Here is a 23,749-nt window from a genome sequence, read left to right as displayed (position 1 = left end):
ATTCTGTGTGCATATGTTTTCTTAATATTAGGCCAAAGATCCAAAAATGTAAAAATCGAAAACTTTAAGAAAAGAATTTCATCTGTTTTGATTTACTCTTTGAGGATCACTTTTTTACCTAGCCCTCTTACAAAGAACCCCAAAATTTCAGATTCATTAATAAGAAATGTAAAGTTTCAAATATACTGCATTTTGTGACACAGCAAAAATCCCAAGTTTTTTAGCTAATGTAAGCAGTGCATAGTATAGGCACTCCATAAGCATTTGTAAATTTTGGCTTTGCTATATTGATTCTACTAGGATGCCTGTCCCATGAAGTGAGTATAATCAGGGACCGAAACTACAGAGCCAGCAACTTGGGGTGTAACAAAGAAGGAATCAGAAGTATAAATGGATTAGAAGAATCAATAGAATTTGTCCATCTTGCCATTAGTGTTTTCCTTCAGTTAACAAATGTCAATCTATTAATTTCAATATGTTGGTTTAAACATATATTAAGTGATACTTAGTTTATTAGCTGCTTACTCTACCTTCTTAGTTCTGATAATTTCACTTGCATCTTTGTATTCTCTACATCCCTATCAGTAAATCTTTGGTGTTCGGAAGCTGGAGACTCTTCCAATAACTAGGTAATCTAAAATATGTGTGTTAGTTTGCTTGGGCTGTGCAATGAAGTACCAGAGATTGGGTTTTAAAATGACAGATTTTTATTTTGTCAGTTCTGGAGACTAGAAATCCAAAATCAAGGGGTCAGCAGGGCTGGGATGGAAGGATCTATTCTAGGCCTCTCTCCCCCTTGTCTTGTAGATGACCATCTTCTTCCTGTAACTCTTCACACTGTCTTTACTTTGTGTCCAAATTTTCCCTTTTTGTGAGGGCACCAGTAGTACTGGACTAGGGTCCACCCTAATGACCCCACAATTCAACCCATGATAGTGTGCAAGCTACAGTGAGGACTTCCAGTTACAATTCACCGTATTTATTGGAGTCAGTAGAAATGTGTGAGACTCTACAAGTCATTTCATTTTTATAACTTCGATTTGCCAGAGATCAGCTTTTCAATTACAAAAAAAAATTGAATGATTTATTTATTTTTTATTATTTTTTTTCAATTTTCTGGGTATAGTTGATGTATATTAGTTTCAGATATACAACATAATGATTTGATAGTTGTATACACCGAGAAATGATCACGTAAGTCTAACATCTGTCACTTGACACAGTTACAAAAAGCTTTTTTTAATTGTGATGAGAACTGTTAAGATCTACTCTCTTAGCAGCTTTCAAATATACAATACAGTATTGTTAGCTATAGTCACCATGCTGTTCTTACATTCCCACTCAACTTTTGAATCTCAGTAGTTTTACGAGTTAAGCACTTCCTTTCGAATCACTAGTAAATAGAAAGCCTGCGATGGAAATTTTCCTTGTTAACTGCCTTCCTTTTTCTCTCTGGAATACAAGTTACCCATGCATTCCAAAGGTATATCTATTTATACTTTCCCCAAAACCTTAGCCTTGGGATATAAATTTCTAGCTATGTTCACAGATAAATGAAAGACATGAAACAAAACAATTCTAAGGAAATGTCTTTTACTATGTTAGTGGTGATAAAACCATTCACAATTTTACAGTGCTATTCATTCATTCATTTATTCAACAAACAGCTACTGCATGTCTTCTGTATGCCAGGCGCTGTTCCAAGTGCTGGGATACAAAGGTGAACACTGAGCACTCTGACTTCAGGGCTTTAAAAGGTACAGCAAAAGTGGGGACAGTTTTTTTATTGATACCTCTTCTCTATTGAATTGCCCAGCTGATTTTATAGTTGATTTTTAAAATGAATTGTATTTTATAAAGTCTGTCATGCTTTAAACATCAGTTTTCTTGATTTGGCTTTTCTGACATTTTGAATTGTGACTTAGGTTTTCCTATCAGACTGATGGATGGAGAAAATAAGAAAGAAGGACGAGTGGAGGTTTTTATCAACGGCCAGTGGGGAACAATTTGTGATGATGGGTGGACTGATAAAGATGCAGCTGTGATCTGTCGCCAGCTTGGCTACAAGTAAGGAAAACCTAATTATTTGGGTTGATTATGTGATGAATATTTCTGACTTTTTAGGGTTGTTCTAATGAGTTGTTTCTTACCTAAAATTAATTTGTTATTCAGTTGAAAATACTGGCAGTATGTTGATTTAATTTTGAATTATAAAGAAATATTAAGTAGAGTCTATTTAAAATTTTCCCATTTCTCACAAGAAATATACAATTATGTTACATGAGAAATGTCACTTTTATCTAATACCAAATAGTCTAATTTAAACTCATGACTCTTCTTAATACTTCCTTTGTCAGGCAAAGGTGTTAACCTTTTCTTTGTGATTTATGTTTCGACACTAACCTTTTAAGAGATTCTAGATTTATTGAAATTGCAGTTGGTTCCCTGTATTTATAGTAGCTGTGTTCTCTAAAGTCACTGTGAATGCTGAATTAGCAAATACTGAGTCATTGCTTCAAGAACTGAGGTTGAACAAGGCCATCCTCTGCCTTCTTGTTTTAGCTCTTCTACTTCCTAACAATTGTCCTTTTTGTGGTTTATTAGTATTTTTGTTGATAATTTCACTGTTTAATGTGGCCTCCACTGTTTAAGTGCTGAAGTGCTCTGTAGCATTCTTAAGTGCAAGAAGCTATGATGTGCCTTATGGAGAAAATAAACGTGTTAGATAGTGGAAAACTAGTGGAAAAACATAGCACTAAGTAGACTGGGAAAAGGACACTTGTTTATGTTTGAGAGCTGAAATCAAAAGGCAGATTGTCTTGTGAGATCTCTATGGGTAATGCAAATTTTTTGAGGCTTTGTGCAAGTCTGCAAATGACTGTGAAAGCATTTCAGGTATTGATTTTGGAGCTGCAAATATATGGAACATGTTACAGTTAAAGGGTTTTGAAATTTAAGTAAATATACATAAATTGCCTAGGTATATTACTCAAGTAGATTACTAACCGTGGTTTCAATTTAAAAATATATGTTTAATTATATATGTGTATGTTAAATATTGATAAATTTAACTGGTTATTCCTATACAGAATATATTTATATTTTTTAAAAGTATTTCTATTTTAATAAAAGTTCGTGTTTTTTCCTTAAGTTTTAATTCAAAGTTTTTTGGGTTTTTTTAGATTAAATACTACTACAATTTACTGCTCAGTTTTGGCCCCAATTGCAATTTCAAGTGTCTTATGATCAATGGGCCCATTATTTGGTGATATAAATTTTCAGTGTTCAAAACTGGCATGTGACATAGATTTTCAGCTTTCAAAATATGGGATAGTAGAGGAAGATGGGACGAGTCTACATTAGATGCCTAGGTTAATTTAGTCAGCAATATAAGTTTTCTTTGCTTACTACATTTGTGAAACTCCTTCCAATGTTTGAAAAAAAATTATTGTTTTCATCCCCAGTGAGTCTCATTATCCAAAAATCAGCCAATAAAGTATATTGCTATTTGAGACTGGTTTCTTTGCCATACTTTTATTTTTTTGGATTTAGTGATCCAGGAAACCTAGTATTACCTTTGGAAATATGAAAGGAAATAGGAAGGGTAAGATTAAATTTGATTCTTGAATCACATGTCTAAGGCAGGTTTAAGGAGGTATAAATTCATAAGCATACTCATGCATTTGCACCTTTATTTCTTTCTACATCTTTCATTGCTTTTTACTTATCATTTACTCCATTTTACATTCAACTTGGTGAATTTAGGGACAAATCATACAGATTACTTGAACAAAGTTTGTAGCAATTTTCAATACTATTTCTAATAATTATCAAGAAAAGCATTGAAAAGAGATCATGTGTAATTGTTCTTTAAATAAAGTATCTTAATAAGTAAATCAGTAACTTAATGTTGCATACAAATTGGAAATCATCTGTGCACAATCTATAATTTGCCATCAGATAATATTTAAATGAGAATCATTTAGATATTTGATCAATCTAAACATCCTTGGTCATTTTTATAATTTTCCACTGAGGGGAAATGGAATTTCATATAAGAACAAATATGCATATAATTGTAAACTAGCGTGTGACTAGAGTAGGGGATTTTTTTCCCTCACGTCCACTTTGAATTGTTAAAAATCCTTAATAAAGCATTTGTTTCAAGAAATCAATCCAGGAAACTTAAGCTGTTGAAGGCTTGAGTCTTATTAATGGGAATTCCAGAGATCTGTTCCACAGCCAACTATATCATATGTGAGGATTAGTCCTTGGTAACAGTGAGAATCAAAATAGCTTTAGAAAATTTTTTCACAATGGGAGAAACAGAAATGAAGTAATAAAAACCAGGAAACATGAATAGCAAGTAATATAGATAATGCTTAGATTTAGAGTAATGGAAATTAAAAAGTAATGCATAATGATGTGTCACATAATGTCTGACAAAGTCGAGCATATGATCATATTGTTTTAGAGGGTTGAGAGAGAATGTGTTGTTATCAGTTAAACGCATTAAGATTAAATAAATAGCCAAGATTAACATTCCATTCTTTTTGAACTTTGTGGGAATCCATTAGCATGTATTTCAACATAACATTGTTCTTGAACTGCATATATATTCGAGTGGTATCCCTTAAAAGAATCCCTTACAAAATTGTGTACACCTACTAATTTGGTAGAGACATAAAATTAAATATATCTAATTTTATCTTACAGTTAAATAGCTTCAAAGTATTTAATTTCTTGCATATTTGTATATGGTGTTTGAAAAAAGAACACTTATATCATCACTCTTTTAGTTATTTCCAGTGGAATATAAATATGACAGTGATTTGATATTCTCTGGCATCCACTTAAAAAATGCATGAGCAAACTCTTTTTTGACCTTCAAAACTTTTGCATAATTCTTTTTACTTTTTGAAATTGTGTTTTAAATTTTCTTTCCCCACAGAATCCTAATGTTACAATGCTTATAAAAATGTGTGAGTCTACACATATATACTTACATACACACATGAAGAGAGCAAAACTGAGAGAAAAGAAATTCTTCTAACAAGGTCCTCTCTTGATTTTATGATTTCTAATATGGAACTTACTAAAAACAACAACCAAAAATTTGATAAAGAATTATGAAACATAGGAAGTAAAAGCTGACCAAAGTTCCCATTTCTTACTTTGATTGATGGGTTGGATTTATGTGCTTGATTAAAGGAGGCTCCTTTGCTGTCATGTTTTTGAACTGTTCTTTTGGCCACTTTAGAGGCTTTTAAGTCTTGGAGCAATGAACTGTGGTAGGATTTGGGATAAATAAAAAATATGCCTTTCTTTTGTGGGATAGGAGAAAGAAAATTTTGAAAGAGAAGTTGATCTTGATTCAGCAAGACCAGTTTTAGGAGGGACTATACCTTGGAAAGTTACTGTCTACTACCAGGATCACTTTAACCCCTGGTTAAAGACTGATACATTAGAGCCTATTGTTTCTTTGAAATCTTAGCTTTGAATTACTGCGTGCCTGTATCCCAGTGGGAAGTTTCTTTCCTTTTGTCTATACATGACATAGTCCTTAGTTATTTAAAAAAATAGTCAAAAGAATATTTATTAGATGTCACTGTCTTTAATTTAATCATGGCCTTTTATTGTTAAAGTGTTCTCTAATTTCTATTTATTGCTTTTCTAAAATGGTGCCTTCCTTTTAGTCTGTAAGTTGCTAAATCTCTAAGAAGTCATCCTTTTGTTTTGTTTAATGAGTGTAATTTTATTTTCTGTTTACTTCTACTTGTCATCTACTCTTATGCGATCATACTTTATTGTCTGTTCTTTGTGTAACCTGTTTTTGATTTGCGAACAATCCAATTTTATGTTTTCTTTCTTTTCTCTAAGTGATTAGAATTTCAGCATTATTACAGTTTTACTAGTCTTTCTCCTTAAATTTTTAGCAAACTAGCATATTTTCTCACCAATGTCAAAAATTAGTATTTTTCTCCTTCCCTTTCCTGAAAAATTTCAAGACATTTAGCAAACTACTGTTTACTTTCTGTCTCCCCTCATTCTCACTCCCCAAACTGATGGGAATCACCTGGGACTTTAATTTCAGAATGCTATTTTTTTTCAAATTATGCTTATTTGAATTTCAAATTGCTTTACATTTCACATCCACATTATCAGCAATTATTTCCTTTTTTAAAAAAAGACTAATAAAGTAAACAACAGTGTCTGGCAATTCCGACTCAGAAAAAGGAGCGAGAATACAAGTAAACGTTAGAGAAAAGAAAGGAATACAAAACCAGCCACACAGAAGGTTAACCCATGTAGAAGAATACTATGAACTACTTTTAGCTAGTAAATTTGGAAATTTAGAGGAAATTGACAATTATTTAAGCAACTGTACATTTTCAACAAAAATGTAATTATGAAAATTGATAGAAAACCAAAATAAACTAATGACTGTGGAAGAAATGACTGATTTTGAAGCATTTTGTCCAGTCTTCAAGACTCACATAATACCTGAGTTATACAAATTGTTACAGAGCAAAAAAAAAAAAAAAGATGGAGATCTTTCCATTCACTTTATGAGGCTAATCTAACTTGATTTCAAGACGAGGTCAGTAAACACATACAAACAAAAAGAGCTGTATCCCATCTCATGAATCTACATAAAGAATTCTAAGCAAAATATTAACAAATTTAATCCAATAGTGGTTTTAAACAATGTACCTCAAAGTCTATTGCAAGCATGTAAGAGTGGGTCAAACTGAGGCATTCAATTAATGTATTTGCTTTTCATAATTGTCATTAATTTATTAGGAATTGTATTTGGATAGTTAAAAAGAAGTAATGTATTATTTTAAAACAAGTTTATACCAAGAGTAGGTCTGCCTTTTGTTGATGATTCCTGGTTTAATCTTTCTTTATTAAAAATTGTGCTTTTTTTACTTCTAAAATAGGCTTTAAAATTCTTAGCTCCTGAGGTAATTACTTAATCTCATACTTTTCTTGACAATATGTTACCAATTTTGAGAAACTATTATGCTTTGTAAGGAGTATAAAATTTTGAAATGATTTTCCTTCATGCTTAAACAGTTAAAAACTCATGAATTTTTGATATGCCATTAAATGTGACTTTCTTAGTAGAAGCTATATTAGAGGCAGCTGTGGGGTATGAAAACAATAAGAAGGTACAGTTATTCTCTCTTTTAAGCTTTTCTTTGACTGTCATGAAATAAATGTTTTTTAGCATGTACAGATGCTAATGTTAATATATGAAAGTTAAGAAGTATAATTGAAAGAGGGTTATGTTGTGATTTATTCAAATGTATGATTGACTGATTCACCACATCCTTAAGAATGCATTGTTTGCAGGGGTCCTGCCAGAGCAAGAACCATGGCTTATTTTGGGGAAGGAAAAGGACCCATCCATGTGGATAATGTGAAGTGCGCAGGAAATGAGAGGTCCCTGGCTGACTGTATCAAAAAGGATATCGGAAGACACAACTGCCGCCACAGTGAAGATGCAGGAGTTATTTGTGATTATTTTGGTAAGAAAGCATCAGGTAACAGTAATAAAGGTAAGTCACTTCTGGGGACTACACAAGTCAAAGAATACTAACCCCAGTTCATTATTAAAAGCAGTATCAGGATAACAAAAATGCCCTTCTGAAAGAATATATACCACCCCTTGTTCCTTCTTGACAAACTTGACTAGGGGGTGCTTATAGGGAGAGTAGGGTTTGCAGAGGGCAGAAGTGGACTTCCAGTATTTTGTAATCTCTGGATCATCCCCTCTTGACATACTCAGCCATTTCTGTACCAGTCTTTCTTGGGATGTAATAAAACCATCAAACTTTCTGGTATCCTTAAAGATTCAGAATTGGTGTTTACTTCATAAAAAGAAAGAGAAATGAAAATGTAAATATGAATCATAAGTGCTTCTACCCTTACTAATATTGTAAATAACAGAGCTAACTTTTAAAATTACTTGCAAATCTTTTGCAGATTTTATTTTCTGAAATTTAAAAATGTAAGAAAAGTGAAAAGTAATTTTTTAGTATAATAGTTACAAATGTTTCATATTTAAATAAGTGTAAGAGTTCTTGAAAGCTCTGAATTTAATTTTGTCAAAAAATGCTGCTTTAACAGAATAAGGGGAAGAATTAGCTATTTTGGAGAAAAACATGGTTACTGTTATGAAAAGAACAATTGCCTCTTTGTTCCACAGTTTTAGCACATTGGATTTTCTTAAAATCAGGTGCATCTATACTTCAGTATTCTCTTTTTCTAACATCCTTTAGTAACTGGTAAAGACAGTGCAGTAAATAAATTGGATGCTGTCGATATGATTCTTCTGTATCTGAGGGGCTTTTGAATGTGGAGAAGAATACATACAACCTTTCGTGCTTTGTTTTATATTACCTATGATTTGGTAAGCCAGTTTTTCCTCAGTATTGATTAATATATGAATGTAATTCTCTTAAATAATTTAAACTACAGTTACAAATTGAATATAACTAATTCCTTGTATTCTGCTGAATTTCTCAAGTGGTAGAAAAACATAAAAATTCAATAATTATAAAAGGTTTTATTATGTTTCAATGTAAACCTATTTTAAAATATGAAGTACCATGTTTATTTCTTCTTCATTTATACATTTGTTTTTATGCCATCCTAGAGTTGTAGCAAGACTTACTTTGATACCTTTCCATGGTTTCAATGCTACCATACCTTAAAAAGATTTCATGTTAGACCAGCTTGATTACTAAATTTGGCTTAATAGCCTGTTGGTTTTGTGTTGAGGCTCAAGACCTAGTGATTTCTATAAGGTGTTTCAAACTCAAGCCGTTAGTTATTGTTCATATGATAGGATCCTTTAATAAATGAACTTCATTTTGCTTTCTTTTCTATCAGTGTATTTTATAGCTTTAAATAGATTTTACTTTATTGTAATCCAGTGCTTTGCCCCAAAGAATGATGTAAACTTTCAGTTTTGCTGGCTCAGTATTACATCATTACTTGTCTTGGCATTATATATATTGACTTTTTGCCTATACATTACATAGTCCTTAGTTATTTAAAAAAATAGTCAGAAAAATTATATTTTTCTGAAATCTTATAATTTGCAGTGTCGTTTAGAGAATTCATATCCTAAGAGATGAGGATTAAAGTTTCACAGCATGCTTCTGAGATCATTTGGCAATGAATGATTTTGGTACACATTGTTAAACCTCTTTCTCTTAAGAAATAACTGGTTTGATTCTCCGCTGAGCTCCCTTCCACCTGGTTATTATGGGAGACCATTAGTGTGACTAGACTTTCATGGTCATGACACAGTTTCCACATTTTTTTAGTAGTATCTACACTTTATACACATGTATATACTTACATGCATATACGTGCATATAGATATAATATATATATTATATATATATACACACTTATATACATACTTACACTTAACCAAGAAATAATAACACCTTCTATACATTCTCTGACTTCCTAAATTGTTTTAAAAACTAGCCATACCTTATATTACTTACTCTTCCTTTTCACATATTTTAAATTTAATTCTTCTTTTTTTAATGGTTTTGACAGAGGTTTGTTATCTTGGGAAGTTTGACTACATGCCCCTAAATATAATTTGCTTCTTAAACTGGCTTACCAAATCCTTTACACATATAAATATGCTATATGAGCAAATGTAAATTTAGACCAAAATTCCATTCTGGTAATGTGCTTTGCTCTTCTTAGTTACATTTGTGCTTTTGGCTTTGAAGAGTGCTGTATGTAGAAAGAAAGTGATTAGACTATTATTGCCTTTGTAGGTCTCTTGTTTAATGTTCCTGAACTCCAAAACAATCTCCATAATCAGGAGAGTTGGAGATGTAGGTGTAACTACAAGGATAATGTACTGGATGGGGTATCAACATTCAGCAGCCTGTGGAACCTCTTCAGAGCTGAATGTGGGAAACCTCTTAAAGTTCCTCCTGTGCTTGCAAATTATTGTTGCCCTGTTTAAATGAGAAGCAACTTTTGTTTATTACTAGAAGAAAAAGTATTCTGTAATTTGAGGAGAAGAGGTATTTTAAAATAGAAGGGGAAGCAGCAGGGGCATGTGTCACTGTGTCTTTATCCCCCTATCAGCAACATGGTGGTTTACTTAATAACCTGTTTCTGTTTCAGAGTCCCTCTCATCCGTTTGTGGTTTGAGATTACTGCACCGTCGGCAGAAGAGGATCATTGGTGGGAAGAATTCTTTGAGGTAAAAGGTTCTTCAGAAGAGATTTTTCATATTGCAAAATTATTTGTATACATAGTATTACAAATTGGGAATTGTCTACTATTTTATAAGGGATTTTTAAAACTTATTTTTCTAAATTAAATTCAGATTACTCTAATTTCACTGTTCTCTGACATGTATAAGAACATGGACTGTGTTCTTATATCACTATCTCCTGCTTTATGAAATAGATGTGTTGCTGAGAACTTATGTGGTAGAAAGAAACTTGTTCAAAAGATCTGAAAAAATGTCTAACTACACAGTTCATTAGACTTAGAATATATTTGTTTTAGACTTACTTTAATATACTTTTTTGTTGAATTTTCTGATGGAAAACTAGCATTTTGCATATTAAATACTTCTTAAATCTGCTTAGGTAGAGTAGTGAGGAGAGAAAATATACTTCAAATCATGAAATATAAAGAAGACCCAGCTTGTTTCCAAGAATGTTACAGATACGCAGATGCATACAAATGCCTATAAGCAAATCTTAAGGTGGTCTGCTCCAAGTTGTAGGGGCATCATTCTCAAAGTAGGAAGGGGCCTTACATCCTAGAATCCCTTTTATATTCCTTTCCTCCTACCTGCAAACCTTCCAAGTCATTGTTTAATATCTTAGATGCTTTACTGTGCTTTTCTGCCTTTTATGGATATTGATGGGTGGTTCACTTTCTTCTCAGGGGTGGCTGGCCTTGGCAAGTGTCCCTTCGACTAAAGTCACGCCATGGAGACGGCAGGCTCCTCTGTGGGGCCACACTCCTGAGCAGCTGCTGGGTCCTTACAGCAGCACACTGCTTCAAGAGGTGTGTGTCCACCTTAACAAACAACTAAGTTTGGCTCTTATTTGACAGGTCCTCCAATCCCTTCCTGCCCTACAACATACTAAAAACTTGAAGTGGCAGAGGCAGGCTAAAGACTTCCATGTCCAGTCCAGTGGCACCATCTTGGTATCGAGGGAGGTAATATAAGGAGAAAAGAGCACCCTGAGGAAGCTCCTGGCTACCTGGTAATAAAGCAAACTCTAGATTTAGGGAGAAGAGAGGATGGGTTTTTGGAAGGAAGGCAGCTATATGTTAGTGCTTCCCCCCCAAGAACGTGTCTGAAGGTGAAATCATATCCCTGTAGAGCTAGAGGAGACCTCAAATTACCTAGAAATGAATGCTAAGGAATAGGGAGTTCGGTTTTTTTGACCCTTTGGTTCTTCTTGGTGTTTTTTGTCTTTGAGATTTTTCTATTTGTACCTTGTAGAGAGTCAGGTTGCATCCTGATTTTTTCCTTTTGTCCCACACATTTTATCAGTACAGTCTGAAGTTTTCCCAGTTCAGAGGGGAGCCCATGCAGAGAAAATCAGGTGCCAGCATCACACTGCTCACTGTGCCTACACTACACACCAGTTGTCCTTTTCCTGTCCTGTGCTCTTTTGTGGGCCCTGTTAATGGCCATTTCCTTAGCAGGAATTTTGGTATTTACAAATTTATACCAGTGCTTGTCAAAGTATTGATAATTAATGAAGCAAGGTGATGAGTAAGAGAATTGTTTATTTGAAAATGGTCATAATAAAAAGTTTTATTTTAAAACATGTACCTTTCAGTGAAGTTTTTATAAGCAAAAATTTGTTCTTTATTTTTTCATATGTGGTATCATATGGCCTCACTGTATATTTGCAGTCCCTCCATGTAGATTTTATTCACTTTAACCACTATTTGAATTTTAATGCCTTTTGTAAGATGAAACCATAGTTTATTTATTCCCCTACTGATGGATAATTAGGTGGTTTCCATTTCCATTCTTTTATTATGAAAAAATGGTTTCTGCAGTAGATATTCATATATCTCATTGGCTACATAAATGTGCGAGCATTTTGTTGGGTCCTGAAGTACAGGCGCCATTCAGTTTTACTAGGGACTACTAACTATACTTTCTAAAGTAATTGTATCCATTTATATCACAGCAATGTGTAAGTTCCCAATTCCTCACATCCTCACCTCAACTTGATGCTATCAGCACTTACACTTAAAATTTGCGAATTTTAGAGTTTTGGGACTTCTTTTTAAATTCCATTTCTCTGGTCATTGTCTTTCATGAATTCTTTGTCCATATCCTTTGCTTATTTTTCTGTTGGGTTACCTTTTTGTAACTGATTTTTCAAATTTTTGGATATATTCTGGGCACAAAGTCTTTGTTACCATATGTTACAAATGCCTTTTCTCAAGCTGAGGCATGTTCCTTGTCTTGCTTAAGATCTTTTTCTTATAAGATATTTTAATGTTTTTAAATGTGTCAGTTTTTTAAAGTTGATGAAAACTTTGTATCTTATTTAAGAAATCCTTCTCTAACACCATATAATGAAGATATTATCTTAATTTTTTACTTAAAACCTTTACAGTTTTGCTTTTCATGTTTAGATTTTTACTGTTTATAATTTATTTTTGTGTATGGCATACAGTATGAGAAAGGACCTAATTTTATACTTTTTTTAAGGAAAGCTTGTTTTCCCAATACTTTTTATGGACCATTCCATTCCTTACCCATTTATTTATGTCAACTATGTTATATGCCAAGGTTTCATGTACCTATGTTTCTAGGGTTTCTATTCACTTCCTCTTATTATTTTGATACATATAAACATCCATATTCAAGGTGCTGCAGAAGATACAAATCTATATTTTACATAGCCTTTGTCATTTCTGGGATAATAACTGAGTTTGAGAGTTCACCTATATACTAGTGAGTTTAATACCTTCATATGTTACATGAATGGCACAGAGAGTAATGATTATAGTCATTCGTTAACTTAACAAAAAATCATTGAGCCCCTAATATTCCCAGGATTATGGTACGCACTAAAGATGTAGTGGAGAACAAGACAGATAGGATCTTTACTATCATAATAATTTTCAGTGTAGCTGGATGACCCAGAGGAGGACACACTGATGTGGCTGGTATGATAGGAGCAGAAAAAGTTATGGCACTGTTTTTAAAGAGTGGTCTTTTCACTACAATATTAGATATATTCATCTTGTTAAAAATTCAGTTTCCTGGGTCCCTACTCAGATCTACTAGATCTTTGGAGCTGAAGACTTAGGAGCTTCCATTTTTATCAAGAATCTCAAATGATTCTTATGAACGCTAAAGGTTAAGACCCACTTGCTTAGTGAGTAGAATAGAATGTGATCTGGATGTTTGAAGAATGATAATGAGGAAAAACGTAACTGAGTTGACTGGATACTTATCCTTGTCCCATTCAATGTATTAATCACTAAACTGAAAAAGAATACTGATTTCTATTTTTGGATGCTAGGAGACTGGGAGGGAAAAGATGTATGTTGGAAGATAGGATCCAAGATGGTGAAAGATCTTGATTCATTTTTCTAACAAACAGTGTGGAATAAGGAGGAAGTAAAATGCCAGCATTAGTTCCAGGAAACTTGGTTTAAATGAAGCACAAGTGAAAAAGACCTGATGAGTTTTGGTGTCTTGCAGCCCTCATATGAGTCAGCGGTGTCAGGCAGTTGCCCATTAGGTTAATCAGTTTTGGGCAGCGCTGACACAACGGTGTCCAGGCAGAGCAGCAGAGCCCACTGCCTATGCTCAAGCTCCCAGCGGGGACAAGAGTGCTGTCGCTCTGGGGGAGAACTTTGCTCAGTTCCGGGGCTGCACTGCGAAAATGCCACGCGGTGCACAAGGCAGGCAAACAGAAAGGGGAGATGCATGGAATTGGATTAGATTTGTTACCCATGGCTTCAAATACCACAGATGTTCGTGAGAGATCAGATAATTTTCATTTTAACATAAGAAAGAGGTTTTGTTTTTTTTATTTCTTTAGCACTAGAACAGTTCAAACATGGATATGGGAGGAAGAGTGAGTTCTGTTGCGGAGTCTCTTTGAGCAGAGTGGCTGGATTTATGTATTAGTAGTAGGAGGTAGGTAGCATCAAACATTGGGAGCATAGTGGTGAGAAAGCATAAAACATATTTGAAGGATGGCAGTTATTAGTTAGCATAGTGGATCTGGAATTTGTCTAGTGAACTTGCAGTAGAGAAGCATGAAAGGCCTGGAATGCCAGGGTAGTGAATTTCTGTTTAATTCACCAAGCAGTGGAAACCACTAAAGGTTTTTGAGCCTTGAATATGATCAAAGAGGAATTTTAGGAGATGAGTAGTTTGAAAATAAATGGGATCGAACTGAGGTGGTAAAACAAAGCTACTAATGTGAGGGTCTGGATGAGTTTCAAATTTCATGAAATCTTTGCATTTTGTGTGACTAAAATTGGAGTGACTTAAACTGGTCTGTTACCAAGTGATTGAAACTCAATATGGTAGGGGAACTGGAGGGAGACTGACTATAAAGCTATTATAGTAGAAGGTGGAAACGAAAGGTGGAAGAGAAGGTAGAGACACTGTGATAGACATCAGAACATGGTACTGTATGACAAGAGACATGGATCTGGCCATCAACACCAGTTACAGTTCTAACTCCTTCAATGGTCAATTGCTTAATTTTGTGGAAACTAGTTAATCTCTTGGATCCGCAGTTTTTTCATCTGTAATATGATAGCAGTAATGTTCCATAGTGAGTAACAAATGATCTGCAAAGTATGTGAAAGTATTTTATGAACTGTAAAATTCAGAACACATTAGCTATTGTTATGTTGGAAACATAATTCCCAAAAAAGGAATCAGATTATTATTAGCAAAAGCAGGGAATCCAGGATGATTTTATTTTACTGACTACTAGAGAAGAATAACGGAGGAAACTGCAGAGAATCTGGGAAAGCCTGTTTGGGCAGCTTAGAGATTAGGCAAAATTAATTCAGTAGGTTCACTTTAGATTATCTGCCTCTTATTCAAGACTCCTTGTCTATCAAGTGTCTGCTAAAAGTTACAGACTTAGGGGTTCAAGGCTTAAAGTATTAAAGTAGGGAAATTACCCCAAAATTATACTTGAGGTTGAAAATTTTGATTTGACTTTCGGGTTCCCTGGAAGGTCTTTTTCTTTCTTTGTTTCTTTTTTATTTTTTTAGGTGTATGTTTGTTTACATGTCATTATTTCTCCCTTGGCCGGCTTCTTCTAGTTTATTGCTTCAAGTCAGCAATCACTTCATTTGTGTTTATAAACCAAGTGTCTTGTGTATACTACTTGGCACATAGTAGATACTACTAAATGATTGCCGCATGATGAAGCTGTGAGTGCAGCTGCCAAATAGTGGATATATGTAAGAATGTTGGACTCTTTAGAGTTTGGTGGTATTTTAAACCTAAATCAGCAGATAACTCTTTCCATATGTCATTCTGAATTTCTTCTAGTTATCTGCAAAGTATAAGACAGTTGATTTAAAAGCAGAGATTACGATATGCAGCATTTTGATGTGCTTTGGACATAATGCGAGACTCTTTTGATGTGAGTAGGGAGAAAATTGTTTTTCACATGTGTTATATATCCATGCAACTTGGTCTGTAACCTTTACCAGATTTCATACATTTCCTGTTTTGAAGTGCCTAAGGAGGGTACAACTCAAATCCTTATTGCAGTTAAGTTTATTAAAAGGCATAAGGACAGTTACCAGTGATTAGAACAAGCTCCAAATTTTGTTTTTCTGGGCTCAGGGACTTTGGATTAAAATAACCCTCCTTTAAACATCAAAAACTCTAAACTTTGCAAAAATAAATTTCTCTGGAATTGCAGAGCCTGTAGTGCAGAAGCAATAAAATCATGTTCTAAGAGGTTACCTTCAATTAGATTTCTTGATAGTCTAATTTAAGGTCTAGTAGTAGGGGACCTAGATTTCATATTTTGAAATTAGCTCTCACATGCCTTTTCTTTTTGTATATCCACTGCTTTAACAACTGGACTTATATATATACACACACACATATATATATGTATGTATATGTATATATACACACACACACATAAATATTTTATATATATACTATATATACAATGGTTTCTTGCTCATTGGCCTTCTTTGTTGCCTAATTTTGCAGTGGGGGTAAGGCCAGTGCTTTTGAGCAGCCATTTTGGAACAATAAGGCATAGTTTGCTATTACTAGCAGTGTTATTTTATTATATGGGATGACAACTTTTTATGTTTATTTAACTTGCCTTTTTAGGGCAGTCACTCTTTTATACAATCCTCGTATCAGAGTAATCTGGGATGATGGTTTAGGGGGAATGAGATCAGAATGTGTTAACTTCAGATCCATCATCCTATTACAGTCATTTGCACATAGTCCCTACATGATAAGGGTACTTTACTGGAAGGCTGACAGAGTTCCAATAATCCAACTGTGATTAGTTTGCAGCTTTCACATAGTGTGAGGTGTCCAAAACAGTCTTTGATGCCAGCATAACAAAGATAACTGAGGTAGTTGGCCAATCACCATTTTAAAGCCCTTATGTTTCACATTTTCCCTAGTGTTAATGCAATACAGACTTTGGAATAAAATATCCCATTGGCAGTTTGAAGTGGAAACTTGGGTAAATTAAGTTTTGTATAGTTGCCCTATCTATTTTCAATATAAATAGCTTACTTTTGTTACTTTCTATTCTAAATCACAACTGCAAGTACCATGAAATAACCATCTCTTTATGGTGGTGCAGCAATATAATTGAGAGATAAATTCCTGAATATTTAATTCATTTTACTTTATTCTGATTAGACCATTTTGCAGGAAAGAATGTACCCCAAACAGGGATTCTCTTATTTCTGTAAATCTACTGCAAATTTGATTAGATTAAGAATATAGCCTTACTTGAATTATCATTTTGACTTTTTTGCCTGGAAATGCCATAGCAGCTGCAAAATGTCAGAAATTGTTACTCTGAAAATCAAGTGTCTAATTAGAAAGATGAGCCACAGAGGTAATGGAACTTACTTTTTAAGAACAGTGTGTCAGATGCTTAACATATGTTTCATCATGACCTAGCATATGGTATAGTTCTTAAGAACATGATCTTTGGTGATATACCTATAACATCAGTCGTGCTAAAACCATTTCCTGAATTCTGTCTCTCTCTATATATACGTATATAAGACAATGCAGAGTTCTACAGAGGTCACCTGGAACCATTTACATAAGCAACTTCAGTCAACTATTTTTTGAATTTCATCCAGACAACAGAGAAAAACAGATTCTAGTAGTAGCAGATGTGCACAGGCTGATGTAAAATAACTCTTTTTGAAGAGATGAATCTATGTAGAGAACACACATAAAGAATGTGACCTGCAACTGAATTAATTCTTCTATTTTTAATACTGGTAATTTTTTGTTGTTTTTTAAACTCTAAAATCTCAGATATTGGGATATTGGGTTTTACTGAACTGCTCTGTCTCAGATCCTCTCTTGCTCAAGCTTGTCTGGGAATTTCATTCAATTTTCAATTGCGGGGGAGTTGAAGGCATTTCAACAAAACAAACAACTGAATAACTGAATGGTGTGTTAGCCAGAACTTGAAATGTTTGTTTTAGGAGCATTTTTTAACATAATAAAGTAGTTGAAATAACCAAAGCTCAACTAGAAAGATCTTAAAATACCTTGAAGAAGAGGTTTCCTTGATATATTTTCTTGAGAAGCCTAGAACCATATAAATGCTTTTAAAGTTCAGTCATATTGGGAACCTCAGCCAAATTGTTCTGCCTGAAGTATATAATTACACCCATAAGGAGAGGTGACACTAGAAGACATACATCTGGTTAGTAAACTTATCCAGTCTTCTGTCAGATGCCCTTCAAATTCCAAGCATAAATGTAATAATAACTACAGTGAAAGGAATGTGGGAGTCATTGCTTAGGTTTAGCTTGTCCATGTCCTTAAATCAGGACAATTTTAAAAGTATAGGTACTCCTTTTGGGTTCCTTGACCCAATTCCGTGTGTGTGTGTGTGTGTGTGTGTGTGTGTGTGTGTGTTCTTCCCATGGACTTTACCAAGCGAACACCAGCAGGGTATCCAAGAGCTCAATTCTGATACTATCTGCCTGGAGACAGCAGCACATTCCCTAGGGTAAGGGCTCCATCCTGCAAGACTGCCCTCCACCCACGACTTTAGATGCCAGACCTCCTCTTAGGCTTAGTGTGCCATAGCATCTCACAGAGCTCAGGAGAACATTTGTTTACCAGTTTAACAGAGGATACCATAAAGGATGCAAGTTTAATAGCAGATGAAGAGATATATTGGGATACTACTAGTGAATAGAGGCTAGGTTGCTTCTAAACATCCTACAACACACAGAACAGTTCCTTTACAACAAAGAATTCCTGGCCCCAGGTGTCAGTAGTGCTGAGGTTCAGAAAAACTCTGCTCTGGGCAAATGTATCAGAATCAGGGTATAAATGTTGGCTAAAAAACAGGCTGAGAACTATGATTCTAGTAAATCATGATTTTCTATTTTGAGTAATTTATGGAAAACATACACATTAAAAATACACATTCATTCACTCACTAAATCAACAGACATGCTGCAGTCCTCCTTAACGGAGTACCACTACTCCAAGTGTTTAAGATTCATCAGTGAAGATAAAAGACCCTGCCCTTGAAAACCTTTTGTTTAAGTAGGGGAAACAGAACAATTAAACATAATAAATAATAAATTAGATAGTGTTTGAAAGCAGTGTAAAAATTATATGGCAGATTAAGGACACTGGAGCACTGGGAGAGGGGAGGACAAAGGGTGGGTTGCAATGTTAAATGAGTGCATCAAAGTCTCACTGTGGTGACGTCTGAACATATGTAAAAGAAATGAGGGAATATAATGAATATATATTGCCCTGAAAATGCAGTTTTGGCTTGCCTTCCGTTCACAGGAAAGGGGAGTAGATTGTGCTAAGTGCTTAGAGGGATGCAAAGTTAGGTCAGATATAGTTCTCCTCTCATGGAACTTCATGATGAACTAAGTTATCTTGGAAATGGTAGAAAAACAAAGGCATCCAACGCAGGACATTAATTTTGACCTATATTGTTTGTTCCTGTTTTGATACCTTTTCGCGGTGGGGAGAGAACAGGTTAATGATCAGCCCTTATTTCTCATTCACCTTCGGCAGCCGCTGCTTCTCAGGAAGGTTAGATGGTGGCCTGGGCTAAATGGTGAGAGGAGGGGGAGTGTTGGCACTGGGTCTTGAGTACAGGCCCAACAGCAGTGGGGTCAAAGAAACGGAAAGAAGTGTTAGACTTAGAAAAGGGGCTAATGATTAAGAAGAAAGGCACCCAGCATCTCTATTAAACTTGCTGACAACGACCAGTTTTCAGCAACAACCAAGCATTTACAGCAAGCCTTCTTCGCTCTCTGCCTCTCAGGTATGGGAACAGCACTAGGAGCTATGCCATTCGAGTTGGGGATTATCATACTCTGGTGCCAGAGGAATTTGAAGAAGAACTTGGAGTTGAACAGATCGTTATTCACCGGGATTATCAACCTGACATCAGTGACTATGATATCGCCCTGGTTAGGTTACAGGGACCAGAAGAGCAATGTGCCAGGTTCAGCAGTCATGTTTTGCCAGCCTGTTTGCCATTCCGGAGAGAAAGGCCTCAGAGAACAGCCTCCAACTGTTACATAACGGGATGGGGAGACACAGGTAAATGGTGCAGAGGAACAAATGAGATCTGGACATCTTGTATCTGGGGTTATCTATGCATTTGGCTGACAATGGGTAGTAAAATCCTAAAAGGTTCAGGCTTAGTTATTCAGAAATTCTGACAAGAGTGAGATGCATGCATATAACTTGGATTCATGTCCTGAGTATGGATTCATGTCCTGAGGTTACTTGTTGGTCCCCATTACCAGCTTTAACATGAACCCAATAAAACTCTATTGCCTGTGGGGCTTAAGGGATAAATCCTGGACTTTTGGTTCCCCAGACTACTGAGGACACAGATTTTAAGAGCCTACCCCAAGGCTTGGGCCTCACTGTCTAGATTTTAAAACTTTCTTTCCCAGATGATTTGATTTAGCCACCCCAGACTTTGCTGTTTCTTTGTAATAGAGCTCTTTATCAAACAAAATCTCAGGGAGAATTCTTAAATCTGGAACAGACAAAAGCAGAGCTGCTGAATTTGAGGGACCAAATCCAGTTTTTTCTCTTCATTCCCTCTCCTTTCCCATTCTTCCCACCTCCCAATCCCCAAGCAAAAGTATAATGTTTATCTCAGGCAACTGCTTTCTGTGTTGTATTGTCTTGCTATAGAGTTAAATCCATGTGTATCAGCTAGTGCTTGCTCACAACAATCCACGAAACATCAAATCTAGGTCCCACAAATGATTCCTGAATACAGAGAAATGATTGGCTGATTGTGTGCCATTGAAAATGACTACCACTGATAACTGTATTCTTAAAAGAGCATCAAGTATTTCTACAGGTGATAATTTCAATAAGGTGTTATTAATAAAAATATTTCATTGTGTTCATTTTATCCCATGCTAAATCCCATTTAAATCTGGATTTTAGATTTGTTACATTTCATAGCAGTAGTGTAGAACATCTGTAGCAGATACAGAATACTGAAAAAGCACTGGGACCAATCCTGAGATACACTAAACATTTCCTTGGTGATACAGTAAAAACCAAAGTTACCGCCTCCTCAGTACATTTCTCTTGTGCTGATGCATGAGGGAAATCCAATCTTGGAGGTCAAAGTATACTTAGAATTACAGTTACTTCATCAGGGACGGTTCAGTCACCTTCCTTTTCACACATCTGAACAGAAATGACTAAGGAAGTAAATTTTACAGAATGTTTTATTATCGTGAATTATTCCAGTTGAGTAAATAGGGTCAGAGAAAAATGGTACAATTTAGATCTAAGAAAAACCTATCATGGAGGACATATCAATTAGACATTTTAGCCACTAAAAAGAAATGAGTGGTTTACTAGTAGAGTGCTAGCATCAAGTGGTTCAGCTTAAGCCTGTATATAGAAATGTTTTGTTTCTGAATCATCTTTATGAAATGTCATTTTTCTATTTAGCATAGTTATTGCCACCTTTTGTGCCTATGTAATTGTCACTTGTAATTAATCCTCAAAAGTAAATGAAGTAGATAAATCTTTAGAGGAATGGATATGCTAATACAAAATCAGCATGAATACATCCCCAGCTTTTTAACATACGGAATTCAAATACTAAAGCCTGCACCAATGTGAGTTCTTTGGATTATCTTTTTCTGTAGCCTAATCCCTAAATGTTACATCATTCCTCAAAAAATTCAGTACTGACAGATTAGTGACAGGTAAAAGTAATGTTAAGTGCAAACATTTACAAAAGCAGCTAATGACACTGTTGTAGTCCCTCATTTAAACACTAATGCCACAGTAGTTTTTATTTTCAAGACTTAAATGTTCATTAAATTGTCAAAGTTTTTTTGTTAGGATTTTAGCTGGAATCTAATTCATTTTATTTGGTCTGAGTAGGACGAGCCTATTCAAGAACCCTACAACAAGCAGCCATACCTTTACTTCCCAAGAGGTTCTGTGAAGAACGTTATAAGGGTCGGTTTACAGGAAGGATGCTCTGTGCTGGAAATCTCCATGAACACAAACGTGTGGACAGCTGCCAAGGAGACAGCGGAGGACCCCTCATGTGTGTTCGGCCAGGAGAGAGCTGGGTTGTATATGGGGTGACCTCCTGGGGGTATGGCTGTGGAGTCAAGGACTCACCTGGTGTTTATACTAAAGTCTCTGCTTTCATACCTTGGATAAAAAGTGTCACCAAATTGTAATTCATGGACACCTCAAGGGAAAGTATATAAAGATTCTGGTGGAAAAATTTCAACCTCCACACTAGCACTTTAACAGAGATGCCAACTAATGGGGACTGAGATCCATGTTTCGTGTTGATAAGAATTGTGTACCCCTTTGCTGCTTGAGAAATTTGTGAACAATTTTGGTTAGATACTCGGTGTAGTACTTTTTATCCTTAATTACCATTGCTGCCTTCCCAGATTGGTGTCCTGAGACTTAAATTCCTTATTCCCATTTGAGCCTTAACTTAGCTCTTCTGCCTATCTGTCAGTATTCTCCAGTGATTTTATATTGCTTGTGCACTAAGGCTGTTTTTACACTTGGATTGAGAATGCCATAACTGAATCAGTGTAGTATATGAATTCATATCAAATGCCCACTTGACATAAAATACTCATTACTACACTCAAAATAAGAGCGGCATTGTTTGTGTAATTTCTAAGACTATTTTTCAAAAGGCTGACAAGACATCTTCAGTCTCTGTAGCCTTTGTTAAGTGAGGAACTCGGGGCCAAAAAAGAAAAGGAATTCCATTATAAACCCAGGCTGGTTTAACAGTCACAGTACGTTCCTAAATGAAGCTGTTGTACCCAAGCACGATGGCAACAATGACAAACACCTTTTAGCTTACCTTGTATGTCTAGAAAGTTTGGAGTAATTCCCAATATAGTAATGCCTTCAGGTTGCTGGATGAACAACCTCACTTTCTATCTTACTTGTTAATATTATCTACTTTATTTTAAGTTGGTAGACTCTTCTTAGCATCATGCTCCTTTTCTGGGCCATCTACTGCAACTCTCTGGTAACTGACATGAACCTGTTGATTTCCTGACTATCCCCATACAGTCCTATCTTACAAAAATACACTACTAAAAATTCTTCCCCCGACTATACAGTGGGAAAGAAAATGCTCTAAAATAACCTGTTTCAACCAATTTGATTCATATACCAGTTTGTATATCCAAGTGATAGATGAATCAAGAGGTAAAGAGGTCAGTGTGAACTTAATGGTAGTAATCCTTTTAAATAGCTAAGTCATCACGGAGGGACTTGACCCCTTTCCCTTCTGCATCAAATTCTTTTGTAAATCCTCAGCTTTCTTAAAAACTGGTGCTAACCTAAAGGTGTTTTGTAGTTTACTACCTTGCATAACTGCAATGCTGTGTCAGGCAGAAAGCATTAAAACTTTTCTAAAAACTCATGATTTTGATACAGGAGAAACTTTTAAAGCATTTACATCTATAGGATACAGCTCCAGACAGTGCACATTTGTTCAAAGGTTTGGGAAAAAAGTGCAATAAAGCCAAGAAAACCTATCTTTACTGAAACTTTCTCACAGGCCACCGTTACAATTAGTGTGAATGAAAGCAACATTGATATTTAAATTTTAACTAGACCTGAGAATGGGAAACTTAAAGGACAATAACAGGTGGCCTCAAACATCTGAGGATAGGGTTCATAAAATATGCCTTTATTATAGCTTTTTCTTGTTAACGTGTGATTTTTGAAAGATAACAAGTGTTCAGTGCACATTTGTGTAAATAAAGTGCACAGCTGTTCACTTATATAGCTGCCTTGATCTTTGACTCTGTTCTCTCCCCCTCAGGAGTAACCTGGTTTTTATGTTACCAGTTTTCCCCCACAATGCTGTACCGTCTTACAGTACTCATTCACACTACCTCCACAAGAACTCCTCACAGAACAAGAGGTGGTCTATTATTTGTAAATATTTTCCACCTATTA

The 23,749-nt window shown here is 35.1% G+C and overlaps 1 protein-coding gene across 1 annotated transcript in view; it reads left to right on the top strand.

The window, feature by feature from the left end:
* The window catches only part of PRSS12 (serine protease 12), an 82,150-nt gene extending 58,512 nt beyond the window's left edge, over positions 1-23,638 (top strand). Inside the window, exons 9-14 of the mRNA XM_057502572.1 lie at positions 1,926-2,067; positions 7,360-7,565; positions 10,174-10,252; positions 10,951-11,073; positions 19,566-19,846; positions 21,677-23,638. Coding sequence (XP_057358555.1) covers positions 1,926-2,067; positions 7,360-7,565; positions 10,174-10,252; positions 10,951-11,073; positions 19,566-19,846; positions 21,677-21,984 — 1,139 coding nt within the window. The 3' untranslated portion in view covers positions 21,985-23,638. The remainder of the gene's footprint in view (positions 1-1,925; positions 2,068-7,359; positions 7,566-10,173; positions 10,253-10,950; positions 11,074-19,565; positions 19,847-21,676) is intronic.
* Positions 23,639-23,749: the final 111 nt, after the last annotated feature.

Source organism: Manis pentadactyla, chromosome 5, assembly GCF_030020395.1.
Source record: "Manis pentadactyla isolate mManPen7 chromosome 5, mManPen7.hap1, whole genome shotgun sequence".
NCBI classification, from domain to species: Eukaryota; Metazoa; Chordata; class Mammalia; order Pholidota; family Manidae; genus Manis; species Manis pentadactyla.
The sequence above is the reverse complement of the archived record's forward strand: the minus strand, read 5'-3'. Positions and strand labels throughout refer to the sequence as shown.